The sequence below is a fragment of the Syngnathus acus genome, chromosome 5 (genome assembly GCF_901709675.1).
Source record: "Syngnathus acus chromosome 5, fSynAcu1.2, whole genome shotgun sequence".
In the NCBI taxonomy this organism is placed as follows: Eukaryota; Metazoa; Chordata; class Actinopteri; order Syngnathiformes; family Syngnathidae; genus Syngnathus; species Syngnathus acus.
The window spans coordinates 10,142,023-10,160,294 of NC_051091.1; the positions used below are offsets into that span (position 1 = coordinate 10,142,023).

Consider the following 18,272-nt stretch of genomic DNA (forward strand, 5'->3'; position numbering starts at 1 on the left):
TTAGTGAGTCCTGTGAGAGTACAGAACGGTGGGAAATGTCTGTCCACACATTGTTGACTTTTGCAACTACTTCACATCCCAGTTGTGTGTTGTCAGCTGCAGTAGGACCACCTGATGACTGCTTGTGTGCAGCTGTCACCAACTGTTGCATGCAATAAAGTTTGTGACATATTGTGTGAGCATGCTTGTAGCGCGTTACCTTCACACTTCAGACTGTTTAATGCCATGAAAACAGAGCGATAGCCAGCAGGATGTTTTAAAACAAACAGAGCTATGCCGCACTGTTCTATTTTAAAAATTCTATTTATGCCTTACGTGTAGAAAATCGGGAGGGGTGTATATATATATATATAAATATATATAATTCTAAAATGACATTTCCCCTAACGGATTGGGAATTTGTTTGCACATGCAAGTCACTTTTGGTTTTATAGCACATTTAGCTTTCAACAAAATGCTTTTGGTTGTGTATTACTCCTTAAAATACAGGTTGGACTGCAACTCATGTGACTTGAAGGAGGTTACATTTTTTATGAGAAAAGCCATAGAAGAAAACAGCAATAATGGACATGCGGATGAGAAGATGATGTGGTGCATGACAGCAGCACCCTAATGCAAAGACTCATTAGCAGTCTAAGCACCACCTCAAGGAGAGAGCTTATTTTAAACCTCAAGTAGGCAGCACATACGGGCAGGGTCATTTTTCCTGTTTTAGCCCTCCATCCATAGTCAGCAGTATTACTGTATTGATTCATCGACTCTGGGTCGGGGGGGGGGGGGGTGAGAGGGTGTGGTGCTTCTTATTACGGAATGAAATCCTTGCAGACTATTTAACTACACTTCCCTCAAGGAGGCTGAGCTGAGTGCAGCTGTTTTCCCACACTGGATGGACACGTTGGGATATCGAAGAGGAAGGATGTAAGTAGCATATCAATCATAATACAGAGATGTCACCTTGTCAAAATGTTGGCTGTCGAAACAAACATCCGAGAGCTCTGCTCTTGATGGCTTGATGATTTATACCACGGGAAACAACAGGAAATGTGACATCATTATTAAATGTATCAGCAGGCAACTTGTGGCCTCTGTCTTCTGACAATCTGACAACAGTGACCTCTGGTGGTGTATTGGGATAATTGCGGGCATGTCGAGACACCAGACAGAATGGAACATGAGCATGACGTTTTTTTGTCTTATTTTATTTGAGGCTTCAACAGTGGATAGTTGCGAAATAGATATTTACACTTGTGTTTTATAAATTTCATTGAATTTTGTCAATCTTAATATGTTATTAATCTGTTATTACAGAATCATCCAGGTTTGGATGTTACTTATTCACAATTACTTTAAGCTGTTTGCTGTGCGTGGGTTTAAAGGTCCCTGAAAATGCATTGCAATACCAAATGATTTCAGACTCCGATGACAAGCACACTCCTTTCCGATTTAGGGTTTGAAGCCGTAGGCAGGATTGTAGGGAGGTTGGGGATGTTCATTTGGACGTGGTGGTAGAGGAAGTGGAGTGTATGCTGGAGGAACTAAAACAAATAGATCACATCCCATGATGTGATGATAAAAATGCAGTTCAACAAAAAGGTGGAGTTCTTTTTTTTTATATTCCTATAATAAACTGAGGGACAATATGCATATGATATAATTTTACATAAACATATATTTTTTTTAAATTACAGAGATATTTTTGTGCAATGAACCAGACTCGGCAACTAAGACAGATTGCAAACTCACCATTCCAAGTCAAAGTAAGAACTCACCGGGTCCAATGTATGGTGGTGGGCCCACCGGTGCAGTGGGCATGGCGGGGCCTCCGTGGACAGGCACAGGCTGGTAGCTAGGATGGGACGGATGAGGTGGGGAGGCCGGCTGATGGGGTGCGGCGACAAAGGTGGATGTCACATCTGCATAAAAGGTTATTTTTAGTCAGTGGGAGACATCAAGCAAGCGAGTAGTGACAGTCAGAATAAAACGATTGTCAGATTACATCATAAAAATCTGCTTTTTGATTAGGGGTGTGTAGACTTTTTATAACCACACTACATACTTTCTGCATTTTGTTTGCTGGTGTGGTGTGTTTCCAATGTAAAAAATGCATTTCGTAAATAAAGAAAGTGTCTCACTTTGACGTCGCCTTGAATTGTGTTGTTTCCTGCACTTTTTGTACAGACAGCAGCATGGAACCACAAAGCAGGTAATGAGACCCACGCAGAAGATAATGGGAAGGACTGTACCGAGGATGCTGCCTAAAACTATGGCAGTCCTGGAGAACTTCGCAAAGCGAGGCCTGCGCAGATGAACCATTAGCGGCTATGAACAGAAGCATTTTAATACTTTTGGGTGCACGTTTTTCCTACATGTCATCACAGATTTCCTGTTGCTCTTGGGTTAGCCGACTTTGCTCTTTAGTGCAGCAATATTTCATGCTGCAGGTTCCACAGCAGTCCATCCCACCACACTGGAGACCATCGTGACGAACGCCGCTGTCGTCCCAGTAGCTGGAACAGTCATCAGCTAGCAGACAAGCCAAGACATATTGGGAGCACATGACAGAATATATTTGCTTTCATTTTCATAATGAGAGCCATTTTGGGGCTAAAAGAAAGATACACCATAAAGTTTACTCACCCCATATAGTTGGTAGAAAGAGGACACAGGACACGAAGACTAGAAAGGACAAAACGGCCGACACCATTACTGCAAAGACACACACTTTGTGTGTGTGCCTGTCCCACCCAGTAACTATAGTCGCCTAACAACATTCCCGCTGAGAAACCGGTTCGGTTCAATTAATGATCGCTACAGTGAAATGGTATCGAAATAAATTCATAAGCAGTTTTATGAATTTTACATTAGGTCATGCACCAGAACAGGTAACTCAGGGAATTGTGGAGAGCGGATATTGATCCATATCAATGATAGTTTGTTTCTTTGGGGGCTTCAAGGGTCCTGCTTGCCAAAACAACCCAAACAAATTGTGTCTTTTTTTTTTTGTTGCAAAACAACCCCTAAGAATTGGTCAATTTGGTGTGGGCAACCATCTGATGATTTAATTTTAATCCAAATGTATGAACTTAAACATAAATCAGTGGTTTGGGCACCCTGTAAATTATACATACATGTTATGAAAGTCTTCAAATAAAACCCGAGTGATGTTGATTGCACACAGTCACGAAAGGTAGGAGCTATACACCTGATGCATGCATACAAAGCAAATTTCTAATTTATTGAGCTGGCATGTGGTCACATTTGACAGGAAGAAGAATCTGTACGCATGGCACACAAATCACACAGCGTGATATAACAGGAAACATCTACTAAAATCTAAATAAAAAGGAGGAAATTGTAAAGCTCCGCATTGCTCGGGTTACGTCGGATTCTGACAAAGGCTTTCGGGTTTGTGAAAAAGGTCACTTGAGCACAAGTAGTTTCAAGTAAAAGTAGGAAATCAATGAGGTCTACTAAATCCTTACAGTTAATGGCATAGCATAGCTCAGAAGATATATTTTAAAAGTGAGCCGAGGTGCTACGGTAAACAAGACTACGATGAGTCACGAGCAAACGGCCAAAGTCTTGTTGCATTTTGGTCACACCTCATGGGCGGACGTGCAGCTTGACTAGGTAGAGGAAATGAAACCTTCCAAATTCTGTCTTCTTAATGTTGTTTTGGATATTATGTGGATTAGAAGGCACAGCAGTTGCTAGCATCAGTGAATCAAGAAAAAAAAAAAACAGAACTTTGGTTATTTTGCATTGATACATTTGCGTCCAGTTGGAACAATTGAAATATCCTAAGGTTGCACAAAAAACAAACTTATGGAGGACATGAGCAGAAATACAAGTGCACACACAACGGCCAGCTTGCGCATCACAAAATGAATATTCCCTTTTAACCCGAGAGCTCTTAACTCCGTAACAAATACTTCCCACCATTGTTGAAAATTAAAACACAACTTTTTTTTTTTTCTTTTTCATCCCACAATCGACTGACCACTACTATTCCAAGAGACACTTGTTTTGGTCGAAGACGGCGGCGGTTTTCAAGTGAGGGACGCGACTTTACTTCAGGGTTTGTAAGAAACATCTGTTAAGATCAATTTGGCTATGTTGAAGGAAAATAGAAAAGATTTTTTGTTTGCTTCGAGGGATTAATTTACAGGGATATAAAAATGAATTCAATACGATACTGTTACGGCAACTGTTTGGAATTTATGCAATGTTAGCTACTGTTTTATCAATAGTAACACAAAGTCCTCTAAAGTGATTCTCACCGTCCCACACTTTGAAAACCCCCTGAGGGCAAAGGCCATATGACGACTGGCACAAAAACATATTACAAAATATCAATTACAGCCCAAAAATTTGTTTTCTCTCTGGTTACACATCATAACAATACCGGCGAACGATAGGAGCAGCTAACGATGACAAGGCCAAATGAGACTGAGCGGCAGTAACAACGTTAGCACGAGAGAACGCGACGATAATGGGTCCAATTGTAACACTGAAACATTCAAACGTGGCTAAAGATGGCCGAGATAGTTCAAGCTGCAGTAACTAAGGAATTCGGTCAGGTTCAAGAAAAAAAAAGAAAAGAAATCCGGACTTGCTTCCTGAGAACCGCAAGGCAAACATCAATTCCCAAAAAGGCATGCACGAACCTCTTGTGCATAATTGTATCGGGTGGATGATGAACTCGAAAAACAGTAAAAATTCTTTTGAGGATGTTGCAGCAAGCTCGACGAGGCCGTTAACCCATCTTGGGTGGTGGAGAGACAAAATCTGGGTTGTACGCCGGCTGATTCAGGTAGTCTCCTCGGGCTGCTGGGGCATTGGGCTGGGGCTGCACGGGGGGCTGCATAGGAGGCTGCCCAGGGGGCTGCAGAGGGTAAGACGGCTGGCCGGGGGTGAAGGCAGCCTGGCTGTAAGGCATCGGGTTGGGAGGGTAGGCCGGGCCGGCTGGACACAGGAACGTACAGAAACATACAGCAAGTTAGTGACAGACAACATCAAGTATGACACTTTTGGGGGCTTATTCAAATGTCACACTCACTGGCTTCTATATATGTTGGCGGCGGTCCCGGTGTGTAATGCTGTCCTGGGGGAGGGATAGCGGGCATGGGATGTTGCGGGTATCCCTGAGGTGGCATGGGCTGGCCATATCCCGTCTGCACCGGAACAGGGTGGTACGCTGGATAAGGGGCCGCCGGGTAGGCTTGTGGTTGCCCGGGCGACATTATGGGTTGCTGGGGGTAATGCTGGGGGGTGTTAGTCACGACGGTGGTGTGAGTGGAAGTTGCGATTACCGCTGTGAGGGAAGGACAGAAAGAAAAGACTCATTTCCAAAACAATGAAAAGACAGAATTGTTAAGAACACAACAATCCCATTTTTTACATTGACTTTAAAAAACTCCAAATATGAGATGAAAAATCCCTCTCTGTATAAAATTTGAAAAGGAAAATGGGTGTGTAAGTTGATCCTACCACTACATCATTGCTCAACTACCCCACCCACCCACCCACTCCAAGGCCTTCATGACCACTTCCTGTAGATGTGCTGGAATGGTCCTGAATGCTTCTCATGTGGTTGCCGGGGAGACTATGAGTCATCCACACGTGAACAGACAAAAGACACAGTAGGTGGAGCTCTAACATTCTTGCTGTACTTTAACCAACCCCTCGCTTGCTCTGGGGGCAAACTACTTGTGCAGCTGAGAGGAAGTAAGAGCGGGAGTGAATTTTCTTGATGTCGTTACTAGTTCCATTTATACCCAAAGTGATGAGACACAAATTCTAACAGAGGCTGGAAAAGTGGGAATTTCCATTTTAGAAACACAAACTGCAATCATGTGGACGGTGGGCCAACAGACTGCACAGTATGACCAAGTATGACTCTGAGTCATTGGGGGGGGGAATATGACGTCACTTTAAATGGTTACGCATTAGAAGATCAATTGCAGGTTTTCACTCGTTCAAAATGAGTCTCAAATCCAGCTGACGGAAATGATTTGCCCAAGTGCACTGGTAGATATCAGAAATGAGGAAAAAAAGGGACACTGGCTCAGAGTACAGTCTTTCTGAAATCTAAAGAGATCAAAATGGTCCAGAGAAAGGAATTTGACCATTTCAACAGCAAGTGAATGTTTCGCGATGACGGGGTGCGAGCGGACTTACGTCGCGGCTTGCGGCATATCTTGTACAGGCAACAGCAGGGGCACACACAGCAGCTTATGAGCACCACCACCATAAAGATGACACCACCAACCACAGAACCCCACATCGGGGTGGCGTCCATGAGTGAAGTATATTCACTAATAAAAGAAAAACAAAAAAGCAAAGACTGTATTATGGTGACAATTAATAAATAATGTATTATTATTGATAATAAAAATGACAAAAAATTGTACAATATGTAGCAATGCCACCACAGAACAACATGATTGATTGTAAAACAGAAAAATTTAACAAAACCTATGCAGTGGAATATTTATTTACAAAGTTCCTAACACCATTTTTTTTACTCAAAACGTCCATATATCGAGGTAATGTTGCCCATTGAAATGATTACAAATGTGATTACTCTGTCCCAGTCCCACATTAGATGATATTTATCAACACCATATTTTTTTAATCAGCATGTTGTTAAAATGCAATGCAGAAAATGGTGAAATCAAACCCTTATAAAGATTCATGTTTTTAATTCTTTGGTTGATTTTGGCAAACCAATCTGCAGAAGCTTGTCTTTTTCTGCTAAAAGAAAAAATCAAAGTGTGGTGTCACATTCTCACTTATACGATTGTTACATTTCTTTTGATTTTTGAATAATTTTTTGATTGCACCAGCAGAGATCTTCCTGCTCACCTATGGCAACATTTCCTTTAGTGGTTTCCTTTTTTTTTTAGAGCCATTCTTACTGTTTAGTGCTTTAGTTGTTTAGCTTTTTTTAACTGAAGAGAAACTATTTTAATAAATAACACTGTAAATCTTTTTTGTTATCATTATTTTGAGCATAATCATGATTGTTTAAAAAAAAAAAAAAAGGAGACATTAATGAGAAAAGGTAATCTCATTGCATCTCATAACACAGGTTTTCTTTCAAGATGGCGGCGCGTGCATACGCAGCGACCTCTCTCTGTCCCGCCCAAACGGTGTTTTGTTCGTCTAAGGAGTGTTTGTCCGGCAGTTTTGTGTGTTCGTCTCGTCGTACTGAGTGTGCTTCTCTCCCCTCCTTGAAGGACATTTACACCTCCCATCTCACCCGCAAGGCGACCAAGATTGTGAGTGATGTGAGTCACCCCGCTCACTCTTTGTTTGATCTTCTGCCCTCTGGGAGGCGGTACAGGAGCCTGCGCTCCCGCACCACCAGACTCTCCAACAGCTTCATACTCCAGGCTGTTAGGATCCTGAACTCGCTCCCCCTTTCAGCGTAGCGTCCTGTTCTTTGCGCTGTGCTTACTGTCTGCTGTATGCATGCTGGCTCAGTTTCGCTCCTCTTATTTATTGGGTTATTGGTTTATTATTTATTCATCGCTCATTTTATTTATATTGTTATTTTTTGTGTATTATTTATTGTTTGTGTCGTCTACTTGTATGTCTCGTCACCGTGGGATAGAGGAAACGGAATTTCGGTTTCTTTGTGTGTCTTGACATATGAAGGGATTGACAATAAAGCTGACTTTGATTTTGACTTTGATAATTACACTTGTAAACCATTTTGAAATATTACCTAAAAATTCTTTGTTGGTTTGAAAGGTTTTAAGGTGATACGAGTGAATCTAAATGCCATACACAGTGTCATTTGGTTAAGTTCATGGTGGGGGGGTGTATTACCATTGTTCTTGGCTATCCTCTGTAAATCGAAGAAAGGTATCCCTACAGCACCGTTTGGAGTGGCAGTTACCACAGCAGAATCCGAGGTAACATCGCTCGTATGAATGATACTGGCCACCCATGTCTGTGTAGCCCAGGCAGTGTTTATCGTCCGCTGTAACACATCGCAAGAAGAAGAAAAAAAAACACAAGAATAATGAGGAGTCTGTACGTCACTTATTGGGCTGGAAAATAATGTTCAAGCACTGATGCAAAGAGGAAAACTACTCCAAAGAATATAAATGCATCATCAATAAAAAGCACATTGCTGATAGCTCACCATGTCAGTACGTACTTGGCAAGTACTGAACAGTCTGGGAAAGATTATTTTGAAACAAATTCAGTCTGTACAAATTGTTAAATCACGTGGTATGGTAGGAGAAAGGTTGAAAAAAAAAAGGGTTACAATTTTCCTCGTGCATGGGTTGTTATCCTAATTAGATTTGACCATTTCGGTTTTAATAAAGTGTCTGGGGGGGATAAAGTACATTAATGAGAAACTACTGAATATTCGTTATCAATGTGAGGCAGGATTTTGAGTACAGATCCTGATAGGGGTACCTAATGTAATGGTCAGGGTGTGCGCTGTGTCTGAGGAGTTTCTGTTTCGGGGAAACAAAACTGAGTAAATCGCTGCCAAGCAAATCAGGCCATCCATAAAAACAACATATCAGGGACATTTATTGGAAACAATATTTAAATTCCATGCGCGGTGTTTCATTTAGGTAGCTAACATAATGAACGAAGACTTTTCGAAGGGGGCTTCTCAAGCCGTTTTTACGCAAAAATAGCGTGGCGTCTAAAACAACATCGGTACCCATCAATTGTCAATTACTTGACTTTATTTACAAACTTACCCGATACGCAGGCGGCCAGAACGGCACATAGTAAGGCCAAGAGGACGACACCCGGGAGGCCTGACGCCATGGTTGCTCCTTGCAGATATGGCACAGCCAGGATGGGGCACAACAGGAAGCGACGGCCTCAAGATCGTCTATTTGCATACATACACCAGCACTAGTCTCACTCCGCTGTACTTCCGCCATCATTTCCGGTAGCTTGATAACCACCAAACAAAAATGTCAGGGGCGGGGACTTCTATTTATTCTTTTTATTCCTTTTTTTAAATGTTCTTACTATTCTTAACATCTTCCAAGCAAATGTTGGGCGGGGAGAATATACAATTTGGAGTTTAATCATGTGTGACGTCATTCGATCTTGAGACTTCCGCTCAGTCGGCGTCTAAAATAAAAAATAAAAAGTGTTAAATATAATAAAGTGCTCATTGACTCTGTTAACGTGCATGTTTTTTAATGATGTAAAAAGGCAGCGTACCTATGTATGAGGGTGGAGAGTAAATTTTGCAAGAATAGGGAGACCATCATCCAAATTTCCATTTACACAAGATGTAAACAGCAGTCAGCAAGTGTCATTCTAAAAGTCATCTGCAGAGAGCAGCAAAACATTACTAAAACAACGCAAAAACTTTTGACAACACTGGGAGGAATTATCCAGAACAAAACTGCAGGCAAATAAAGATGACTCGCTTTGGCACAGGGTTGAGCAACTTAAATGATAGAGGGGGCCACAATCATTTTCATCAGTGCTATTGGAGGCGCTACACACGATTGGACAAAATGGCAATTTAAAGATGGCAAATATGTATTAAAGATCCAGCCTTTAACAGAAAAACGTTCCAACAAAATACACACACGCACACACACACACACACACGCACACACACACACACACACACACACACACACACACACACACACACACACACACACACACACACACACACACACACACACACACGTGCAAAGAGTTTGTAGTGCATCTTGGGGATAATAAATTGACTTTACAAGAAACACGGGTCTTCTATGTACTGTGCCAGGAATATTGCTCCTGGAAACTCTTGGATGAAGAAAAAATTATATGACGACGATGACGCACAGTCACACGTGACGGGATCTCGCGAGATTTGTCAAGTCAGGCTTGCCCTCAAAGCGCTCTTATAAGCAGCTGCACATCCGCGTCCTTCTCGTTCGTCCTCAGTGTAGGATAACGAAGCTGTCACTTTTCGGGCTCTCTTATCCATCGTGAACTTCACGCCGGCAACTCTTCGATTCGACTTAAAGGACCAACATTGTCATTTTGCCCAGCAAGGTTTTACTTGGTGAGATTTTTTTCCCATCAACTCTAATACCGCCGCCATCACTCCTAGTCCTGCTTGTAGCTTCATGGCTAATAGTTGCTTAAGACGAAGTCAGGTCAAACTAGTACAAGGATCGTGGGCGCTCTTTCACCCATTTTCATTTGTTCAAGTTTACGTTACGTATCAACAGTATTTGTCGATGTGTAAAAGAATCAACAAGCCGAGAAAAAAAATCTGTTATAATACATCTAATACCAGGAAGTATTTGAAGCCGACCGAAAGCGAGACTGCTGTTTTTGTTGCCTTCTCTCCATTTCTCTTGACTGTCAAGATTTTAATCAACAATACAGATGACACATTTTATTAATTGAGACGGGTTTGACTACTAAATAGAAATTCACTATCATCTATGTTAGTCCACATGTTAATTTCCAATTTGTTTCTTCTCCTTCAGAACTATCACCATGGATGTCATAGTGCGCCGCTGTCCATTCCTGGCTCGCGTACCCCAGGCCTTCATGCAGCAGCCCAGAAATTCACTGGTTGTTTACGCCCAGCGTTGCCCCATCATGATGGAGCTTGCCTCCAAACCCATGGCGCCGTCGCTGGCGCGGGCTCTCTGCTCGTCCACTTCCTATCACCAGAGGGCTGAGAATAACACCACTGAAGGTATGATGATGATCAATTAGGTGACATGATTATTATTGGGTGGAACTGGTTCACTAAAGTCTGCTCGCATTTTCAGGTACCCAACCGAAGGTGGAGGCCAAGTTGCCTGCAGGCCATTCGACTGTGCCATCTGGTCAGGCCGTGGCCTCCAAATGCCCGTTCCTGGCTGCAGAGATGGGCCAGAAGAACAGCAGCGTGGTTCGCCAGGTTGGCATGGAGTTCCAAGAAGATGTTCAGGAAGTCCGCACTGTCCAGAAAGGTTAGAGTCACTTTGAGAATGACCTTGGAAGAAGGTTGTAGAAGAAACATGGTGATAATCATCCTCCATTTGTGCATTTTCTTTTTCTAGAAGTGTCTCCTGATCAGCTGAAGCAGCCATCCTTGGCCAGCACCAGTGAAAGTCTCATGAAGACCCTCCTTAAACAGCGTCCTAAGATGGTCTCCCACCTGCTACAGGACAATTTGCCAAGCAGCTGTAAGTATGAGCTTAGCATTAGTAAACGTGTTACCGCTCGGGGTCGCATTGCCGCATTCGAGCATGTCCTCTTCTTCCCAACAGTGTCCCGCTTCCATTACGATGGCTTTTTCGAAAAGAAGATCGAAGAGAAGAAAAGCGACCACACGTACCGCGTGTTCAAGACTGTGAACCGTCTGGCCAACGAGTTCCCCATGGCCGACGACTTCACGGGCTCCCTGGAGGAGAAAAGGGAGGTGTCGGTGTGGTGCAGCAACGACTACTTGGGCATGAGTCGACATCCTCGGGTAGTTCAATCAATCATGTGAGTTTGAACTCGTGTTGTCTCGTCTTCCCTACTAAGACCTTATTTGAAAGCGACACCCGGTTACAATGAATCCATTGTTTATGTGGCCATAGTGATAGTTGGCCTTCTCAGTTTACATCAAGTCAAACACAATCCATTTCATGATGCTGGTTAACAAACCAAAACGTTTCACTGCGCAGGGAATTTTCAAAGTAATATGATCAATGAGAATTTGATTTGTTGCCTCCCTCCAGGGAAACACTACAAAAGCACGGCTCGGGGGCAGGAGGCACTCGGAACATCTCCGGCACCAGCAAGTTCCATGTGGAACTGGAAGAAGAGCTGGCTGACCTCCACAAAAAGGATGCGGCGCTACTCTTCACTTCCTGCTTTGTGGCCAACGACTCCACCCTGTTTACCTTGGCAAAGATGCTGCCAGGTTATTTTTCATCAACTTAATTCTCACTGTAAATACTTTTGTGTAATGACTCAATCGCGGTAATTTGATTTATCGCAGGTTGCGAGATCTACTCTGATGCAGGCAACCACGCATCGATGATTCAGGGAATTCGGAACAGTGGTGCCAAGAAGTTCATTTTCCGCCACAATGACGTCTCTCACCTCCGAGAGTTGCTGCTTAAGGGAGATCCGAGCAAGCCAAAGATTGTTGCATTTGAGACTGTCCACTCTATGGATGGTCAGTTGCAGATCATCCCTTTTTTTTCGTAATTTAAAAAAAAAAAAAAAAAGTAGTGTAACCTTTGGCCCTTTCTTTTTCCCTGGCAGGGGCTGTGTGTCCGCTAGAAGAGATGTGCGATGTGGCCCACGAATTTGGCGCAATCACATTTGTTGACGAGGTTCACGCCGTGGGTCTGTACGGAGCCAGGGGAGGTGGAATTGGAGATCGTGATGGGGTCATGGACAAGATGGATATCATCTCTGGGACATTAGGTCAGCATGACATGTCTACTTAGCGCTGATTTTCTTCTAAATGCAAGACTGAACAAATATCCTTTCGTTCTGTGACCTCGGCCGTGTCACCCAATATGTTTACGGGCTTAAAGCAGCTCCTCGTTGCCCTGCTGTTGCTAGGAGACCAGAGGCTTGAATTGCTCTTGTCATTGTCGTTTCCATCTGTGCACTTTAACATAAACACCTTTTCTGGACAGAGACCAGGAGCAAAAACGTGAAGTAAAATCTGTAATATGCTTTACTCAGCTAGATGGAAATACTTGGACACCAGCAGAGTCTTTATTACTTTTAAATGAGACTGCTTGTAATAATTCATTTCCAGTGGATAGTGTCTTCTTGCAATCTGTAATGCTCGTCGTCTTCCAGGCAAAGCCTTCGGCTGTGTCGGCGGCTACATCGCCAGCACCGCCGCCCTGGTGGACACAGTCCGCTCGTACGCCGCCGGCTTCATCTTCACCACCTCTCTGCCGCCGATGTTGCTCTCCGGCGCCCGGCAGTCCATCCAGGTGCTCAAGGGCGAGGAGGGTCGCGCGCTGAGACGTAAGCACCAGCGCAACGTCAAGCTTCTCCGGCAGATGCTGATGGACGCTGGGCTGCCTGTGGTACACTGCCCAAGCCACATCATCCCAGTTCGGGTAAATTCACGAGACATGCCTTACGATTGCCAGATTTCAAAATCCAAACTGGAACTTAAGCCTTTTGCCCTACTTCTTAGGTGTCTAACGCTGAGAAGAACACAGAGGTGTGTGACCTCATGATGAGTCGCCACAATATCTACGTGCAGGCCATCAACTATCCCACTGTGGCTAAAGGGGATGAGCTTCTGCGCATTGCTCCAACACCTCACCACACCCCTGAGATGATGAAATTCTTTGTTGGTAAGTTGGTTATGCAATTTCAACCCAAGGGATGTTGTAATACAACGTTTGGTAACCTCTACCTGCCTCTTTTTTTTTTCTTTTTTTTTTTTTTTCCCCTCTTTGCAGAGAGGTTGGTGCACACATGGAAGGAGGCCGGCCTTGAGCTGAAGCCCCACTCGTCGGCCGAGTGCACCTTCTGCCAGCAGCCGCTTCACTTTGAGGTGATGAGCGAGAGAGAGAAGTCTTACTTCAACGGCCTCAGTCACCCGATCTCGGCTCGCGGGTAACCAGTCACCCTCAAAGCTGGCTCCAGACAACTCTTATGTCCTTTCTCTGTCGCATTATCTTTTATATGTCCTCTTAAACACATTATTCCAAATACTCTATGATCAAATATTATATATACGTAATAAAATATAAGATGGAACATGTCTGTGGTCTGTGAATTCCTTAAGTGTCGTTAAGAAAAAATAACATATATATTTTGTATCTGGTTGAAAGTCAGTTTTAAACCACATTTATATACCGTAATTTTCGGACTAAAAGTCGCTCCGGAATATAGGTCGCATTAGCCATAAAATGCACAATAACGTGAAAAAAAACATAAGTCGCATTTTGGGGGGAAATTTATTCGACAAAATCCAACACCAAGAACAGACATGACGATAGGTATGCTAACGTGACATAAACAAACGAGGAGCTGAGAACCATCGATCATCCTTTGTCAACAATGGGTGCGCGCCGCTGACGGCGCTTGCACTTCAAAATATTCCACAGGCCCATATAATGATATATAAATTAGATATCAAATAACTATTATATGGCGGCTCGGTGACTCACTGGGTAGCACGTCCGCCTCACAGTTAGGAGGGTGCGGGTTCGATTCCACCTCCGGCCCTCCCTGTGTGGAGTTTGCATGTTCTCCCCGGGCCCGCGTGGGTTTTCTCCGGGCACTCCGGTTTCCTCCCACATCCCAAAAACATTCTTGGTAGGCCGATTGAAGACTCCAAATTGTCCCTAGGTGTGAGTGCGAGTGCAAATGGTTGTTTGTCTCTGTGTGCCCTGCGATTGGCTGGCAACCGGTTCAGGGTGTCCCCCGCCTACTGCCCGATGACAGCTGGGATAGGCTCCAGCTCACCCGCGACCCCCGTGGGGATTAAGCGGTTCAGAAAATGGATGGATGGTTGGATAACTATTATATAAACAATAATATTATCAAACCATCTGTGCACTCTAAATCATTAAATCCATCGATCAAATTCCTCGTCCTTTGTCAACAACGCCGCGCGTGCGCCCTGACGTCAGCCTCGTCGTTATTCCACAGATCTAGTATATAACTATATTGTAGCGTTAACAAAGTACAAGGAAAGACGTGGGTTTGGTAAACGGCTCTTTATTTAACAAAACAAACTTCCAGGCGTGTGGCGGCGTGGACTTCCAGCCACCGAGGTGGAAGAGAGATCCATAGAATAGGACCGGGCGTGCGTAAAAGCCATGACCGAGCCCCATCCACCGTCCCCGGACAGCCACCCGGCCGAGCGCCGGCCCGCGACTTCCATCCACGGAGGTGAAAGAGAGCTCCGTAGAGTAGGACCAGGCGTGCGTAAAAGCCATAATAGTTTTTCAAACATTCTGTGTCACTCCAAATCATTAAATCCTTCAAACTCTTCGTCCTCCATGTCACTTAGAAACAAAGCCGCTCATGATGCCGGTAGTACGTGGGGCCCTTCGTCAGCTTCGTCATCCCGTGATCAATCTTTGTCCTTTTTGTAAACAACCGCCACGCCGCGTCGCGCTGCTGACGTCACTTGAAATTCAAATTTCAGTAATCCCTTGCTACATCGCGGTTCGTTTATCGCGGTTTCACTTTTTTTTTTGAAAATATTTGAAAAAAAACACAAGTCGCTCCTTATTATAAGTCGCCCCCCCACCCAAACTATGAATAAAACCGCGATTTATAGTCCGAAAATTACGGTACATGAGAGTAACAGAACACTGTCGCAAAAAGCATGTCCTGCGATGAACTTGGAATTCTTCTAAGACACAAGGAGATGAGAATGCCAATTGACATGACAACTCAATTATGAAATGACGTCATCCATCCATTCTTCCATTATAGGCTATTATCAAGCCACCCACTTGTTTGGCACTGGTTTAGAGAACAAAGGTTGAACTTTTGCCTGGAGAGGTAAAATGCAAATCTACAAAGTCAAATAGGAAACGGGTGCCAGAGCAAACTATCGCCTGTGATTGATAAAATGTCATTTTGATACGGTCATGAACAGTGTATGAGTCGCAAGCAAATGAATTGTGTCATGTCACAATCCCATTAGGTGTTCTTCACGCTTTCAGTGGGCGCCACATGAATCTTTGTGTGTGACTAATGAGCCAGCGTTATCCACTGAAGCATATTCAGGTTGCTGTGGGATTAAAGATGTTCTTTATCGAAATGGAACACAATGCTCAAAATGGTGCAAAATCTTGGCACATTTTAGCATCAATACTTATAAACTGACATCATTTGACCATATTGTGAGCAAACGACCTCATTTTAAAACAAGGCATCTAATGTAATGATAGATAATTACAAAGGTTTCTGAGTTTCTGATAGATAAGTACATTTGACTGAACCTACTAACCCACTGTTTGGTGTGAAGTGACATAATTTTTGCGATGTTACATGACGACCCCCCCCCCCCTCAACCCAGATCCAAACAGAAAAACATGAAGAGGCGAAACAACAACATAAGGAAGATAGATGCGCCACACACACTAAAACGGCTAGATCTAATCATCGGGTTCACTTTCACACTCCCTTTTCAAAGGTAGCCTATTTATTTAGTGGGTGTGTGAACATGGATGTGTGCATTACAAATAGCATAACATTATCTCAATCAGCAATTTTGGGGAAAAACGACATTTCTGGTTAAGTTAAAATAATCAAAGTTACACAATTAAGGAAATAATGAAAAACAAGTCAGACCATTTAGGATGTAAGGTGACGTGAACACTGTACCAGTCTTTCAGGTTTTTTTTTTTTTTTTAAATTCATCAAAAAATAATAAGTTTAGTTTAGAGCGAAATTGTAATAAAGCTATTATCGAATATACACAAACATCATTTTTACTCAACTCCCAGTGGGGGATCATACTGGAATTTAATATAACACATGTCAAGTGAAAATGATTAATACACTTACTGCCCATGTTTATATTTTCCTTCTAGAAAAAGGCGGGCATTTATTTATCAAACACGCATTAAATAATAAGTGCAATTCAGCACCTTGTTGATAACGTGCTGCATCCTGGAGTGAAACTACAATCTATGCTTACCATCTTCACGGGTGCATTTCACAGTTGGTAATCCCTTTATTTTTGGACCACCTCTCAGTGCCTCTCCTAGTTGTCATGGTAACAAAAGTACAACGCAGTGGAAAATGGGGCAAAGTGAGTCTGTATGTGACAAAGGAGTGGCCCTTCAGAAAAAGCAATTTTCAGCACGGTTGACTATTGTGCTATAATCGATGATGCTTGAGGTATTTTGGAATAAGTGTGTATTAAGACACCTGGGAACTATTTCAAATAGAGAAAAATACAACATCCTTCTTTTCAACCAAACAGTCTGAACGTTTTAGTATCATCGCGTGCAACTGTCCTTCCTGATTACAAGTCTAAGGCCTCCTGGAATGTGTCCACTTTGTGCACGCCGTCATCTTCTGCTTTTCCCCTCAGCTTGATAACATTTGTGTCCATAAAATTAATCATTGTTTACGATGGCATTTACAATCTACGCTCTGGTGTAAAAACGTTTACCTTTGCATGTGCTTACGGTTTACAAATGAGGAAATTACACAGTGACTGTTTGTAAAGAAGCTTGGAGGGCAAGTGTTGCAAAAGGAAACGAGGAAAAGAAAAGCACTCATGACACGCCTGGTTTTGTTGTGGCATCATGAAAAAAAGTCCCTACAACGAAGTGTAATTAACACTTCCTGTAAAGTTCATAACAAATCCATCGTCTAACCGGTCGGACGAGAATTCTTCTCATGCTATTTCTATTTTAATCTTTTCAACTATGGAAAGTATGCTATGATGTGCGTGCACCTCCTTTTTTAATTAATCTGACCTCTTTTCCAAATTCAATAACATTGCTTTTGTTTTCATTTAAAAAAAAAAACACACACACATTGACTCAAACTGGAATGATATGGTGATGACAGGGAAGTGAATATTTTCCACTGGCCATTTTGGGGGCTCACTGGAACAGTTTTAGAGTTTTAAACCAAACTCTTGTGTTGGGGATCACACAAGATTGAGCAGGCCTACCCAATGTTAAGTCTGTTCAAATAGCAATTTAGTCATGACGACGTCTCAAATGTTGGTCAAGCATTTCCCATTACATTCTAACATTGCATACTGAATGGGCTTGTGAACGTGCAGGGCCCCCTGGAATTGGGCCACAGCACTCAGCATCAACCTTCAGCCCACCCCCACAGCAAGGCCTCCCTGGCACTTGTATCACAGCGTCCTTGCGGGTCCCTCATTGACATAAACTGGCGAATTTCCAGGCTCCCCAGCTGGACATTCCTCCCCATCTCTATCTAGCCTTTCATGTCTTTGTTTTGATCCACCCCCACAAGATGTTTTTTGGTCCATCACATTTGTTACTTTGAGACTGTATTGACTGAACAGTAAATAATTTGACAACTGTATTCCACTCTGGTGTTGTTATCTGACCTTTGTTATTTATTTTGGTGTTGTAGCACGCAACCTTCACTCCAGTATCAAGGCTGTCAGACTTTGGTCACACTTGCTTTAATTCTTATCAGGAACAAGGATGTAGAGGAGGAAACATACCTTCGGTATAAATGGGTCAAGCAAAAAGTCATCTTACGGGATTGATTTTCATCAATTCTTCTTGTTGACTTTCAGTGACGAGGAAGTGAGATAAATTTCTTCTTGCGAAGAGAAAAAAAGCAGT

General features: G+C 43.0%; 3 protein-coding genes across 4 annotated transcripts; 1 reads left to right on the forward strand and 2 right to left on the reverse strand.

Moving 5' to 3' along the window:
• Positions 1-1,165: 1,165 nt before the first annotated feature.
• Positions 1,166-2,780, reverse strand: LOC119123062 (protein shisa-5-like). Its single transcript, XM_037251853.1, has 5 exons — positions 2,638-2,780; positions 2,367-2,523; positions 2,133-2,296; positions 1,770-1,913; positions 1,166-1,535 (listed from the first exon to the last, which is right to left on the reverse strand). The coding sequence occupies exons 1-5, from the start codon at positions 2,702-2,704 to the stop codon at positions 1,444-1,446; spliced, it is 624 nt and encodes a 207-aa protein (XP_037107748.1). The 5' UTR covers positions 2,705-2,780; the 3' UTR covers positions 1,166-1,443.
• Positions 2,781-3,199: 419 nt separating this feature from the next.
• LOC119123061 (protein shisa-5-like) lies at positions 3,200-8,889 on the reverse strand. Its single transcript, XM_037251852.1, has 5 exons — positions 8,733-8,889; positions 7,837-7,990; positions 6,181-6,317; positions 5,060-5,314; positions 3,200-4,965 (listed from the first exon to the last, which is right to left on the reverse strand). Exons 1-5 carry the CDS (start codon positions 8,800-8,802, stop codon positions 4,757-4,759), a joined length of 825 nt encoding a protein of 274 aa, XP_037107747.1. The 5' UTR covers positions 8,803-8,889; the 3' UTR covers positions 3,200-4,756.
• Positions 8,890-9,852: 963 nt separating this feature from the next.
• Positions 9,853-13,726, forward strand: alas1 (aminolevulinate, delta-, synthase 1). 2 transcript variants are annotated; one of them, XM_037251934.1, is made up of 11 exons: positions 9,853-10,054; positions 10,488-10,702; positions 10,779-10,961; positions 11,052-11,183; positions 11,262-11,481; positions 11,718-11,902; positions 11,981-12,160; positions 12,250-12,414; positions 12,802-13,070; positions 13,151-13,313; positions 13,422-13,726. In XM_037251934.1, the coding sequence occupies exons 2-11, from the start codon at positions 10,498-10,500 to the stop codon at positions 13,580-13,582; spliced, it is 1,863 nt and encodes a 620-aa protein (XP_037107829.1). In that variant the 5' UTR covers positions 9,853-10,054; positions 10,488-10,497; the 3' UTR covers positions 13,583-13,726. The 2 variants fall into 2 exon arrangements, with proteins under 2 accessions (XP_037107829.1, XP_037107830.1); XM_037251935.1 differs by having other exon boundaries at positions 11,052-11,177; positions 13,422-13,722.
• The last annotated feature ends 4,546 nt before the right edge of the window (positions 13,727-18,272 follow it).